General features: G+C 45.1%; 1 protein-coding gene across 1 annotated transcript in view; it reads left to right on the top strand.

Moving 5' to 3' along the window:
- Positions 1-14,385, top strand: part of Otoa (otoancorin) — a 71,711-nt gene that overhangs the window by 39,869 nt on the left and 17,457 nt on the right. The window contains exons 18-22 of the mRNA XM_027410351.2: positions 80-215; positions 1,044-1,234; positions 5,611-5,704; positions 9,540-9,669; positions 11,275-11,462. Coding sequence (XP_027266152.1) covers positions 80-215; positions 1,044-1,234; positions 5,611-5,704; positions 9,540-9,669; positions 11,275-11,462 — 739 coding nt within the window. The remainder of the gene's footprint in view (positions 1-79; positions 216-1,043; positions 1,235-5,610; positions 5,705-9,539; positions 9,670-11,274; positions 11,463-14,385) is intronic.

Below are 14,385 nucleotides of genomic sequence, written 5' to 3'. Positions count from 1 at the left end.
GTGGTGTCCAGTGCTTTTGTTGCCTCTAGTCTCAGGGGACAGTGCATAACAGATCCTTCATCCTCTGGTCTCTCTGTAGGTCCCGCTTTCTGGCTTCAGTTACCACCTCTCGCTGTGTGCGTTTTCTGATCAGCCTGGGGAAGAGGCACTTGGACACCTTGGTCTTAGATTCCCATAAAAGGAGTTTGGTCATCAGGAAGGTGCAACAGTGTCTGGTAAGAGAACATATTAGGAGTCTGACTTGTGAGTCTCAAAGCTGGCTCCGAAATTATTATTTGGGGTGATCTTGGCCATTGGTTCTGGAGACTTCCATCTCAGAGAGAGAATGCTGGACAGCTACTGTGGAGGACTGGGTTCTTTTCAAGCCTTGCCAGCAACTGGTTCTGTGGCTTTAGCAAGCCCTTCCTCTCCTCCATGTCAGCATCCTCATGTGTAAAGTGGGTGCAAAAGCTTCCTCATTCTGCAGCTCTTGTGGACATAAAGTGGCAATGCATTGCTGAACATCAGGGCCCCAGACAGAATACTTGGAACCAGGAAGTCTCTTTATCTCTACTGAGTATGAATGGTTGGCACTTACAGGTCCTATGATGATGGAAGGGACTAAGTAACAGTGCAGTCCCTGACCCACAGCAAACATACACACATGCTGTGTTTACCATTTTGAGAGAGATCTCTGGAGGCTCAGGTGCCACTTCCTCTGTCATACCAAGATGTGGCTGCTGAGCCCAAGGCCTTGTGCATCCTGGACAAGTGCTCTACCATTGAGGGGGTGTGTCCTGATCTTGGTTATCAAATACACAGTATCCCTAGAACAGTAACAATGGCAACAGTCTCCATTTACTGAGTGCCAAGCATGTGCTGAGCTGGGGGCTCCCAAGGACCTGAGGCCTGCTTCCCTCAGTGGGTGGGGACCAGACTCAGTACCATCTTTGGTGGCCTATGACAAAGTAGGCAATTCTGATCCAGAAAATTTTGTAGATTTGGGGGATGGGGAATGTCCTCAACAGGTCATGAGCTTGACCCCAGATGGTTGTTGGTTTCAGGATGGTGTCATCTCGGATGAGTACACTGTGGACATTGTGGGGAAACTCCTGTGCCATTTGCCAGCCACCTTCATTGAGAGAGGGATCTCACCCAGAGCCTGGGCTACCACTCTGCATGGCCTCAGAGGCTGCACAGCTCTCAGCTCTGAGCAGAAGGCTGCAGTGAGGTTCAGGCTTCTGGAGCAGTGGGGGTAAGGAGGGCCTGCTGGGCTGTGGGGGTGTGGCAGGCTGGGTGAGAGTGGCCTGGCTTGGCTGCTTCCACAGAGACTACCAGGCTAGGATGAGAACTGTCACTGACTCTGAATATGTGGCCTTTCTCCTTTGGGCTTCAGATTCCCTGTCAAGAGGGAACAGATGTAGCTGGCAGCAGGCCTCGTGTGGTCATCACCAACTCATCTTGGTGTTTAGAGAAGGGAGAGTTGAAAAGATGGCACTTTCAGGGCTAAAGAGATGGCTCATTGGTAAAGTGCTTGCTGCCCAAGCATGAGACCTGAGTCCAGTCTCCAGGAAGCATGTAAAAAAGCCAGGTGTGAACCGGACAGCGGTGGTGCACAGCTTTAATCTCTGCCCTTGGGGGCAGGGGCAGAGGCAGGCAGATCTCCGTGAATTTGAGGTCAGTCTAGTTTATGGAGAGAGAGTTCCAGGACAGGTTCCAAAGCTACACAGAGAAACCCTCCCTGGGAAACAAAAACAAAAACAAAACAAAAAGAGCCAGATGTGGTGATGTGTATCTGTAATCCCAGCCCTGGAGAAATGGGGCTCTCACTGGCCATCCCAACCTGGGTGAGTTGCAGGCCAATGAGAGACCCTGTCTCAAAATGACAAGAGGTGATTACCTTCTGAGGACTAACACCCAAGTTTGTCCTCTGGTCTTCACACACATGTGCACATGTATGCGCAGGCATCTCATACAGGAACACATAATCACAAGATATGACACTTAAAATGTAATAAATTGATATTGCATTATTTAGGAAATTTCTTTCTGAATGCTGGGGATAGAATCCAGTGCTTTGTTCATGTTAGGCAAGTGCTCTACCACTGGGCTACATCCTCAGTCCTTGTTATTTTGAGACAGGCTATTTCTATGTAGTTCCAGATGGACTTGAGTTATGGAGTCCAGTCTAGTCTCGAATTGATCCTCTTGTGTCTACCTCTTGATTGCCAGGATTGTAGGCATGTATCACCATACCTGGCAAGAGTAGTTTTCGGTTCATAGACCAATTGAGAGGAAGGTAGAGACTCCTCTGCTCACCAGCTCCTCATGCATGGCTTCCATATTGCATCATTCCCTACCAGGTGTATCTATCCTAATCCATGCACTGTGTATTTATCCTAATCAAATTAATATCATTGTTGATGTTAGCACCCAAGGTCCAGTGCTTATACGAGGTCTCACTCCTGGTATATATTTTTCGCTAGGTTTGGACAAATATGTGATATCATATTCCTCATTAAAATATCATATTGAGTAGGATGGTGGTAGCACATTCCATTAATCCTAGCACTCAGCAAGCAAAGGCAGGTAGATCTCTGAGTTCGATGCCAACCTGGAATACAGAATGAGTTCCAGGACAGCAAGGACTACAAAGAGAAACCCTGTAGTCAGATGACCTGAATTCAGTCCCTGGAACCCACATGGTGAAGGGAGATAATGGATTCCTGTAAGCTATCTTAAGATTTCATACATGTACCATAGCCTGTGCTCCCCAGAATGTAAAAATTACAAAATACCAAAAAGCATGTTTAATATTTTTCTATTCTACTGGCCTCTGCTCTGCCTAGTCAATGCCCCATCCCCTTGCCTCTGGTCACCACTGATAGCTTTGTCTTCTCTGATGGTCATGTAGAAGGAACACGCCATATTTAGCCATTTCAAATAGGCTCCTTTCACCTAATAATATTCACATAAGTTTTCTTCCTATCTTTTCATGGCATGATAGTTCATTTCATTAGCCCTGAATAATACCCCACTATCTGGAGGTATCTGGGATGATTTGTCCATTCACCAACTGGAGGGCCTCCATGCCTTCCAAGTTTTGGCCATTATAATTAAAACTGCTATAAACATTTGTATGCAGATATTTTAGGGACATAAGTTTTCAAAATTCTTGTGTAAATGTAGAAGTGCTCAGGTGTTGGGTCATAAGCTAAGGATATATTTGGTTTTGCAACAAATCATCAAGATGTTTTTCACAGAGGTTTCCCCAATTACACTCAGCATCAGTGAATGAGAATTTCTATTTTTCTACATTATTTCCTGTTGTTGTTAAGATCCAGATGATGGATAGAAGGGATTTTGAGAGCCTATCCCATGTGAAGGGATGCTCTCTTGGCCTGGACACATGGGGAAGGGCCAAGGCCTGGCCCAGGATGATATGGTAGACTTTGGGGAGCCCCTTTTGAGGGCCTTACCCTGCCTGGGGAGTGAAGGGGGGATGGCTAGGGGCAGGTGGGATATTGGGGGGGAGGAGAGGGAGAGGGAGAAGGGATTGACATATGAAGCAAGCTTGTTCCTAATTTGAACTAATAAAATAAAAAGAAAGTATGCATTAAAGATAATAAAATGACATCAATCCACACACACACACACACACACACAGATCAGATGATGGGCTGGTGAGATGGCTCATGGAGTAAGGTGCTTGGTACTAAGGCTGAAGATCTGAATGTGATTTCCCATATAATTTGGTGGAAGGAAATAATTAACTCCCTCAAATTTTCCTCAGACCTCCAAATGCCTATTGTGGTATATGCCCCCCAATAAATAAATGACTGTAATAAAATGAAAAAAAAGATACTGATATTGATGATGATGATGATGATGAAGAAGAAGAGGAAGAAGAAGAAGAAGAAGAAGAAGAAGAAGAAGAAGAAGAAGAAGAAGAAGAAGAAGAAGAAGAAGAAGAAGAAGAAGAAGAAGAAGAAGAATCAGCAGCAGCCTGGATCTAGGTGAATGTGAGCTCCTTATAGCCAAGAAGAACTGGCATTTCTCATGTAGAATTTCCTGTTGTGGACCAGACATTTCCATAGTACCATGCTATCAATAAGTGCTGAGGTGACAGCTTGTAAAAAATGATTTATTTTTATTTTTAGGTGTGTGTGTGTGTGTGTGTGTGAGAGAGAGAGAGAGAGAGAGAGAGAGAGAGAGAGAGAGAGAGAGGGAGAGAGAGAGAGAGAGAGAGAAGCGCAGGTGCCCATGGATTCCAGAAGAGGGTGTTGGATCCCTTGGAGCTAGAGTTACAGGTGATTGTGAACAGCCTGATGTGGGTGTTGGAATCCAAACTCTGGCCCTTCTCAAGAGCAGAAAGTGCTCTTAACAGCCGATCCATCTCTTTAGCACCTTTTTCCTTTTGTTTTCAGTTTGTTGTTGTTGGTGAGACAGGCCTGGAACTAACTCACTATGTAGCCCAGGCTGGCCTCAAGCTCATAACCTCCTGTCTCAGTTAGTTAATGAATTTTGAGAACAAATAGTTTGACAGTAGTCATCTGTCACAGGCATTTGCTATTATCTAAAGTGTAAGTGAATCTTCCCAAAACATTTGTTTTTATCGTTTTCTGATTGTATGGTCTGGGAAAAGTTGCTTAATCTTTCTGCAGTTTTAGTATTTGCATCTGTGGAATGGGGACAGACATGAGTGAAGAATCCGTGACGGTATGTGACATGTGTGCTGAGTGTGCAGCAGCTTCCATCTAAGGGGAATGGAGATGATAGTGGTTCTTAGGACAGGCCTGGTTACCACCTTCATGGAACTTACATGGGGTAACACTTTGTAAAGGGGATTGGGAGCCAGGCATGGCGGCACACTCTTATTTTCAACATTTGGAGCTAAGAGGTCAAGGCTACAGAGTGGAAACCCATCTCAAAACCAACCAACCAACCAAAAACACAGGAATAGGAACTCCTTTTCCAGTTTAAGGAGGACTTGCAGTGCTAATTTGATTGATCTATTTTAGAGATGTCACCTAAGATAAATTTCAGTGTAGAAATTTATGATCTATCTAAGTGGATTCTGGATCAGTGCCAAGTTCAGTAGATTTTTTTAAGTTGTTTGTATAAGACAGGATAGTTATGGCAATTTAGTCATAAATTAGTTGAAGAAGGGTAGGAGGAGGCACTGTGTTATGTGACAGAAACTAGGGAATTCAATCCAGACTAAGAAAGTAGGGATTATATGAGTTCAGGAAGAGAATGGGTAGAGAATTCCATGGGTGGAACTCCAGGAATATATCACCATTTGAGGTGTTGCTGTGGATATATTCCTCCTCAGAAGGCCTTGGTATGGCCCTCATTTTCTCCATGTGATGACAGGACTGACCTCTAGTATCTTTCATGGGAGAGACACCAGAGAAAAGGAAGAGCCTCTTGGTAGTTCCAGCAAAAACCTCAGGGATGATTCTGATCCGTCAGTCTTACCAAATGCCTATTTTTTTGTTCATTTGTTTGTTGGTCAGAGGTGAGAAGACTTGATGGATAGCCTTTCTAGGTTTGAAGGATGGTGGGATGCAAGGGCATCAGATACCCACCATGGATGCCTTTTTACTTTTCTTCTGTATCTCTTCCTAGACCACCTCAGAACTGGACATTGGAGACGACAAAGGACTTGGCACCTTTCTTAGCATTTTTCTCAGGAAATGAATTGCACACGATTGCCACAAAGGTATCACTGAGCAGTATATGAAGAAGGCTGAAGGAATCTGAAAGGGAGAGAAAGTGTCACTGGTTATAACCCATCAGGTTTGCTGATGAAGTCTGTGGTTCTCCAAACTTCTACCAAGTCTCAGCTCAGATATTTCCAGCTTCATCACAAATTATCCAAGGCCTAGAAAAGTAACTGAGTTTGGAGCTAGATGAAATCTAGACCATCCTCGTACAGATGTGGTCAGTACAGTCATTGTCTCTCATCCAGCACTCTGTATCTGTGAACACCTTATACACATGTCCATTCTAGGTTATACACCCAGAGGGGTATAGTTAGACGCATACACACACATATAATAAGACAATGACTCTATATTGTGTGGAATTTCGATGCAAAGTAAGAAAGTTGAAGTCAAGCAGCATGCAAAACAAGCCTGAACCTGTCTGCCATCCTCTGCAATGTGCCTCTGTAGCTGTGAACAAGATGCATGGAAGACCAACATAAAAGGAAGGAGTTGTTTAGATTCATGGTTTTGGAGGGTTGGTCAGTTGGCCCTGTGTGCTTGGGCAGAACATCACAGTGGCAGGAGTGTTTGATGGAGGCTGCTCTTCATGCCTGGCACATAGAAAGCAGGGCAAAAGAAACACAGGAAGAGACCATGGCAGTATATGACCTTTAAGGATATGCCCTTAGTGACTTACTTCCTCCAACCAGATTCTCCCTACTGCCTTTTCATCACCTCCCAATAATACTGTCATGATACGAATCCATCAAGGGAGTGACCTATTGATTAGATGACCCCATGATCTAATCACCTCTGAAAACTTACAAGCCCACAAAGGTGATCATCAATAATCTAGACTATTCTTAACCTAGTCAAGAAAACAACCATGGTTAATTACCCCAGTGACCTCAGAGCCATACAATTCCACTGGCATCAAATAGTATTGGGTTGTTTCTCTCTGTCTGCATCCTAAGTTGTCTTCTGAGACTTTTCATGGCTCTCCTCACAGTGCAGGGCTCACATTTTAGGAAAAGGAATTTCATTCTCCTGAGAGCTTTGGCTGGACAGTGGCACACCACCAGAAAAGGCAAATCTCCTTCTGTGGAGGTGGAGAGTAGCAGTCAGTTCTAGGGCAGACCACACCCAATACTCTCACACCCATGCTTGCACACAGAAGCTTGCTTGGTGGGACCTGATCATAGCGCCTGCTACTCAATGCCAATACTCACAGCACATATGTCCAGGCATAGAAAAAACATCTTTTTGGTGACTAAACATATAATCATAAGCACTAGACATACAAGTGTTTTGGTTGTGAGCCTAGCCTTTAATGGCTGGGCCATCTCTCCAGCCCTAGATATACAAGTGTTATATGCAGATCTGATCTTTAAAAAGTCACTTGTGAGGTTGTAAAAGCCTTCTATCAACATGGTAAAACCTCAGAAACAGCATGGAGTTATAAAAATCCCTGTGCTGCAAATGATTATGGTGGTAGGATACTCAGCACATGAATATTAAATATTAGCTAAATTAATTTTGAGCATGTGCAAAACAAGAATGGTTTAACAATATACACGAGAATGGTTTATGCCAAATTCTAGGAAGGAGCAAGGTGGGAGGGTGAGGGATGAGACTGTCAGTTATGTCTGTGATGTTTTATTTCTGAAGCTGCAGGCGGTGTGGGCATGTGGGTGCTTTGTTGGATTATTCTCTATGCTTTTAAAAATAAAATAAGATATATACATACTTCTGGTTAAACAGATCCTGAATGTCCCAGAGGCTCTTGGATGAAAAGCAAGCCCCCTGCCCCCGTTAGAGGCAGTCTCCACTCCCAGATTCCTCAGCTTCCTTTCAGAAATCTCCACCATGTGTGCATATAAATCCCTCGTAAAACTAGAAAATGAGAAATCTGAAGCATTTGGCTATTCACTTTGCATTTAAAAAACTATAACTACCAGGGACACTGGAGAAAGGCATTTGTTGCCAAGGCTGAAGACTTGAGCTTAAGCCTGGAGACTTACATGGTAGAAGGAGAGAACTGACTCCCCAAAGTTGTCTTCTGACCTCTGCATATGTGCCATGCCAGTGCATCCCCCAAACAAACAAATAAATAAATGTTTAAAAAGTAAAAATACTGTTAATACAGTTAAGAGGGACGGGGAAGCATAGGAGACATGCATCCTTAGGTGATTCCCTCATTGAACAAACTCTATAGATTAGAATGTACCACACAAACTGATAGCAACCAATGGCATCATCTCTTGGCCCACTGTTGTGGTCCATCAACTGAAAATATTATCAAGCAGGACTTGGCCATCCTTTCAAAATCAAACAAACACAAACAAACAAACAAAAACCAAAAAAACATTGATCTTCCTTCCTTTCTTTTTTCGTGTGTGTGTGTGTGTGTGTGTGTGTGTGTGTGTGTGTGTGTGTGTGTGTGTGTAGGTCAGAGAATCAGTTCTTCTCCCACCTATAGATCCCAGAGATGGAATTCAGTTCTCAGCCTTGGCATCAAATGCCTTAACCCAGTGAGTCATCTTGCTGGCCCTTGGCTGTCATTTTATACAACGGCTTAACAATAGCATTACCACATACTTGTGGGACCATTATTGTACCCGTAGTCCACTCTTGACTGAAGCATGATTGATTATGAAGTGTGTGTGAGAGTGTTGCAGAACCTTAGTGCACATTAGAATGCACTGCAGAGATCTGGCTTGGTGGCACTGGCTTGTGGTCCCAGCACATTGGAGGTTGAGGCAGAAGTATCTCAAGTTTCAGGTCAAATTGGGCTATGTAGGGAGACCCTGTGAGGGGGAGCAGCAAGGGAGGGAGATAGAGATAAATAGATAGATCCCCCAGGAGACTCTGCAGTGGTCGCCACACTGGTCTATTTGAGTCAGTGTCTATGGAGTTCAGGCCTGATTGTATAGTTGTAGGCATTTCTTCCATCTGTCCAGGGTTGAGAACTGCAGGCATGCCCTGTGACTCCAATTCTGAAAGGGGAGGTGCCCCAGCAAGGGGCTTCCAGTTTGAGGGCTAAGCAACAGTGAGGCAGGGCCATGTGAGAATGCCTGATGCATTTTCTGGTCTCATGGGCAGGATTCCTAATAATATCTCAAATATCAACAAAGTGGATTATTTCCATATGAGAACTGATACCTTCTCCGGGGTCACCGAAGCTTTCTCATTGCTAGCCTGTACCTAGAATTTAAATGTAACACTCTGCCTATGAGTATTTTCCCTGAGTTTAGGTATATGTCACTCGCATACCTGGAGCCTGAGGAGGTCAGAAGAGGGTTTGGATCCCCTGGAACTTGGGTTTTTGCAGATAATTGTGAGCTATAATGTGGGTGCTAGGAATAAAACCTGGGTCTTTGGCAAGAGCAGAAAGTCCTCTTAACCACCAGGCCCTCTTGCCAGCCCCCAGTGTTGCCCCCTTTTAAAAATAATAAATAGCTAAAAATTAAAATAGTATCAGGCCAAAGATGTATCCAAACTTACATCTTTTGTAATTATTATCAGATTTCTTGGTGATGGCATACCACAGTGCGGAAAAACTCACATATGCGCAGCCTTCTACATCTAGCCTAGCATTAATTATTATCACTTTATTTTTGGCAGTGGAAAGTGATGGGTGTCTGTTATATAGTATTAATTGTATTGCTGTGGAAGTCAAGTATCATTTTGGTAGGATTCCTTATTAGAGATGACATTAGTTGGGTGAGGGATTAGATTTATACAACAAGCTATTATGAAGGAAAAAAACCACCTTGAAGCATTAAGTAGTGTTACAGTTTAAACTCTGATTTAAATGCATCTCACATATTTTTTCCCTTTTAACTGCAGTTTCCTGATATCCTACAACAAACAGCTTCCAAGATGGTTGGGGTGTTGCCCCCCAAAGAATTCCTCTGGGCTGTCTTTGAGTCTATTTGGAACAGTAGTAATGAGAGCCCCAGCTTTGACCCCACCTTTGGTGAGTGATTCTAGGGTACCTGACCCTGCATCTATGGTAGCATTGTTTTCTGTGACATAACAGAGTGTCCTCAGGCAACTGAATGAAATATTTGTACAGCAGTAGAATAGCAAAACCCACAGGCCAAAGAATGACAGCTCTGTATTTGAAATCAGGTGCCAGGCTTGAAGGTTTGTCAAGTGAACATGTGACATCCATTTCATTGGATTCAGCTAATTTTTTATAAAAAGATTTATTTATTTTTATTTTATGTGTATGGGGAATTTTGCCTGCATGCATGCATGTACCACATATGTGTAGTACCTTCAGTGAGCAGAAGAGGACGCTGGATCCTTTGGAACTAGGGTCACAGATGGTTGTTAAGTTGCTACATGGGTACTGGGAATTGAACCCAGGTTCTCTGAAAGAGTTAGTGCTCTTAATTGAGCACTTTATTGTCTCCACAGCCTCAATTTGGCTTATTTTAAAGGATCAACATAGCTTAGCAGCTAAATGGTACAGGTTGGTAGGATTTGAGTTCTGAGTTTGTCACTTACTGACTTTCTTTAAGCTCTTATGACTCGGTGTCTCAGGTTTCCCACCCCTTTCTCTCTCAATAGACAGGGTTTCTCTCTGTATCCCAGTGGCTTATAGCTCACTGTGTAATCCTGGCAGCCTCAAATTCCTATTCCTGTTGCATCCGCCTCTCTAGTGCTTGGGTTACAGGTGAGAGACACCATGCCTAGCTGTGCTTTAGGTTTCACCCTCTCAAGTGGGGTAATGTGAATTGTAGACTCAGTGGGTCACTGTGAAGGTTCATGAGTTTAAACCTCCCAGGCTCCAAAGGGCTTGGCATGGAGCAAATTATGAGAAAGTATTTCTTCCTCTGCTTTCTGCTTTTGAGACCAGGCTGGGCTTGAACTTTCAATCCTCCTGCCTCAGCCTCCTGAGTACCAGGATTACCAGGAGTCACCATTCTTATAATCTTTACCTCGTAAATACAGACTCGTACCTGGCATGAGGAGATCATTGTTATCATGGTAGCGATAGTGATGGGGACAGTGAAGGTTGGCAGTTGTTGCTCACTTGTTTATTCAGAGTGAGACTTCCTTGTGGCTTGGTTGCTTTATGGTCACCCATGCTCTTGGAAGGAACCCCTCATCCATACTCTGTAAGCAAACCCAATAAACTCTTTGCTACCCAAAGTTGGATTTGGCTGGGACTGACACGGCTTTGTGTTGAAACCCTATAAGGAAGGGTAGACGTTTGTTTAGGTCTCACCAGGGAAGGTTATCAGCAACCCAGGCTCTCTCAGGAGCTCACAGGTTTGGCAAGGTCAGGTAGACAGTAAGCCCTGGAGATGCTTCTGACTCTGTGCTCCTGTGACTAAGATCATAGGCATATATCACCTGCTCAGCTGCAATACATTGAAGTCTCGTGGATGGGCACGGCCAGGTCATTACCATGAAATGCAGAGGCAGGAGCCCTTTGTTCCCTGCTGTCAACACTTACACCACCCTCTCATGAATGAATACAGCTAGTGAAGATTACTGTGTAAGAACGCAACTAACATTTCCCACATTTCTCTTTCCTGTGTTACTTCCCTGCATCACACACATTCCTCAGGTTGCCATGGAGTTGTGGCTCCCTCTTCAGATGACATCTTCAAGTTGGCTGAAGCCAATGCCTGCTGGGACCCTGAGGTCCTTCTCTGCATGGAGGAGGACACTTTTATCAGGAATGTGGAGTTGCTAGGGGCCGTGAAGGGTTTCAGCCGGCCTCAGCTGATGGCCCTGAAAGAGAAGGCAATCCAGGTAAACCCACCGCAAGGCGGAAGCATCAATAGAAAAACATCAAGCACCAGTATTCAGCCCCATCCTTTCTGCTTACGGACCCTTGAGGCCCTGCACCTATATCATTTTGTTGACGTTTTGCTGCCTCTTCTTAGTGGTGTGACCATGGTTTTCTCATCTGAGAAATGGGCAAACTGTTAGTGCCTCTGTCCTAGGGCAAAGGCAGAACACAGATGATTTGTGTCTCAGCCAGTCAAGTTCTCTACATATTCTGACCTAAACTGCTTGCAAGAACAATGCCTTTGTTTCCTCCTCTTGGAACAGCTGTCTGCTGTTGGCCTCCCAGCTGCTGCAGATTTATCTGAAAGCAGTTTGTCATTGTCATTTTAAAAAGTTAATCCCAGCACTGGGAGGCAGAGGCAGGCAGATCTGTTTGAGGCCAGCCTATCTACATAGTGAGTTCCTGGTCAGATAGTGTTATTCTTTTGCTTAAATTAGAATGATGAGAGAGATGGACATAGACTATGGAGAGCACATTAACCAGTTTATTGTAGTGCACGCTAGAGAGAAATGGAAGAACAGAGCAGGGCAGAGAGTAAGAGAGAAGAGAGACAGAGGGCGTGAGTGAAGAGAAGAGGGGAAGAGAGAAGAGAGAGAGGTTGACCACAGGAAAAAGAGAGAGAGGAGACTAACCTGCGGGTTTAAAAGGGGGAGCTCACGCATGCGCACTGGGTCCTAGGAAGCCTCATAATGAGTGACGTAGCCATGACGTGACCACACAGCACAGGGCCCTTTAAGCTGCCTGAACCTTTGAGATAAGACTCTACAGAGAAGCCTAGTCTCAGAGAAACAAAAACAAAAAACAAAAACAAAAACAAATCCCTTTGAAGGGCTGGGAAAATGGCTCAGTAGGTAAATCATGTTCCTTGAAAGTATGAGGACTGGAGTTTGAAATCCTAGCACTCAAGTAAAAGCAGGTTGCATGAGGGACCAGTGTAATCCCAGCCCTTGGGAGGCAGACATAGGGGGATGCCTGGAGCAATCTGACTTAGCTCAAGAAGCCACTCCGGTGAGCTCAGGTTCAAGCGAGAGACTCTGCTTCTCTCTAATCAGTGGAGAGAGATCGAGGAAGACACCTGATATCAACCCTTGAGCTCTACAGGCACACACAGGCGCACACACACACACACACACACACACACACACACACACACACACACACACACACACCTCCACATACAGGTACCCTCACATATGTGAACATACACACATGCACCATACATACACACTCAAAAGTTCCAAAAACATTGTAGCTGTTGGGATCATAGAATAACCCAGTTACTCTTGTAAGACCCCTGGAAGCTCAGGCCTCCAGGATCTCAGCCCAGGACCGAAGTCGCCCCAATCATCAAGCGGAGGCAAAAGCTTGATGCAAAGTGCACGAGGCTTTATTATAGTTGTTTAATGAGCTAACCCCATGTTAGCTCGGGTCTTTTCATCTACCCACCATGGTAGATGGCTAGAAAAGACAACTCGAAGCGTCTGCATAGAGATCTTATAGGGCAGCGTAAGGGGAGTGTCTAGGGGTACGCACAGGCTCAGGATTGGTGTGCCTCCAGGCTTGGAGGGTTTGCCCTGTGTTGATTGGTCAACTGGTCGTTATGGCCCATAGGCCCTCCCAGGGTGGTTGCTACGCTCTGTGTGTCATTGCTGTGCACTTGTCCGTAAAGCACATCCAGAGCCATAAAGCATAACACTACCAGCTAACTTCTGATTGGTTCCTTGCCACGAGTCAGGTATCTAATCTCCTAGTGACTAAGACAAGGTCAGACAAGCACATGTTCGGCTGTTATGGCTGCGGAAAGGGGCAGGCATCTGACCTTAGTGACCAAGACAAGGTCAGGCAAGCAAGTGTTCGGCTGTTATGGCTGCTGAAATGGGGAGCTGGTGGTCCCTTAACCCTCATGGGATAAAAAAGTTGTTAAAATTGTGGGGGCCAGGGCAACTTGGTACACACCTGCTGCTTGGTTGCACTGCTGCCATGTCAAGGTTCAGTGGAGACCAACCAGAAAATAGGCTGAAGTTTTGGTTTACCCTGGAGCAACACCTGACTTTAAGAGAGACCACAAGCTGGGACTATTTAAGCACCACCCAGGAATGGACCATCCAAGGGAAAAGTACCTAATGTTCCAAAGGAAATTCCTAAAGTTCTGAAGGGACCAGCTCCCCATTTCGGCAGCCATAACAGCCGAACACGTGCTTGTCTGACCTTGTCTTAGTCACTAAGGTCAGATGCCTGCCCCTTTCGGCAGCCATAACAGCCGAACATGTGCTTGTTTGACATTGCCTTGGTCACTAAGAGGTCAGATGCCTGCCTCGTGGCAAGGAACCAATCAGAAGTTAGCTGGTGGTGCTATGTTTTACGGCTCTGGGTGTGCTTTACGGACAAGTGCACAACAATGACACACAGAGCGTAGCAACCACCCTGGGAGGGCCTATGGGCCATAACGACCAGTTGACCAATCAACACAGGGCAAACCCTCCAAGCCTGGAGGCACACCAATCCTGAGCCTGTGCGTATCCCTAGACATTCCCCTTACGCTGCCCTATAAGATCTCTATGCAGACACTTTGAGCTGTCTTTTCTAGCCATCCACCATGGCAGGTGGATGAAAGACCCGAGCTAACATGGGGTTAGCTCCTTAAACAACTATAATAAAACCTCGTGTACTTTGCATCAAGCTTTCGCCTCTGCCTGGTGATTGGGGTGACTTCGGTCCTGGGCTGAGATCCTGGGGGCCTGAGCTTTCCGGGGGTCTTACAGTCCCAACCATTGTAGACAGGTTCACCTGATGTCACTTAGCCTAAGCACACTCCCATTCCCTTTCACCAAGACACCCCTGGACAAATATCAGCCAATCAGGGTCTTGAACCCTCAAAATCCC

Source organism: Cricetulus griseus, chromosome 3, assembly GCF_003668045.3.
Source record: "Cricetulus griseus strain 17A/GY chromosome 3, alternate assembly CriGri-PICRH-1.0, whole genome shotgun sequence".
Lineage (NCBI taxonomy): Eukaryota > Metazoa > Chordata > Mammalia > Rodentia > Cricetidae > Cricetulus > Cricetulus griseus.
Note: the sequence above shows the minus strand (reverse complement) of the source record. Positions and strands in the feature narration are given on the sequence as shown.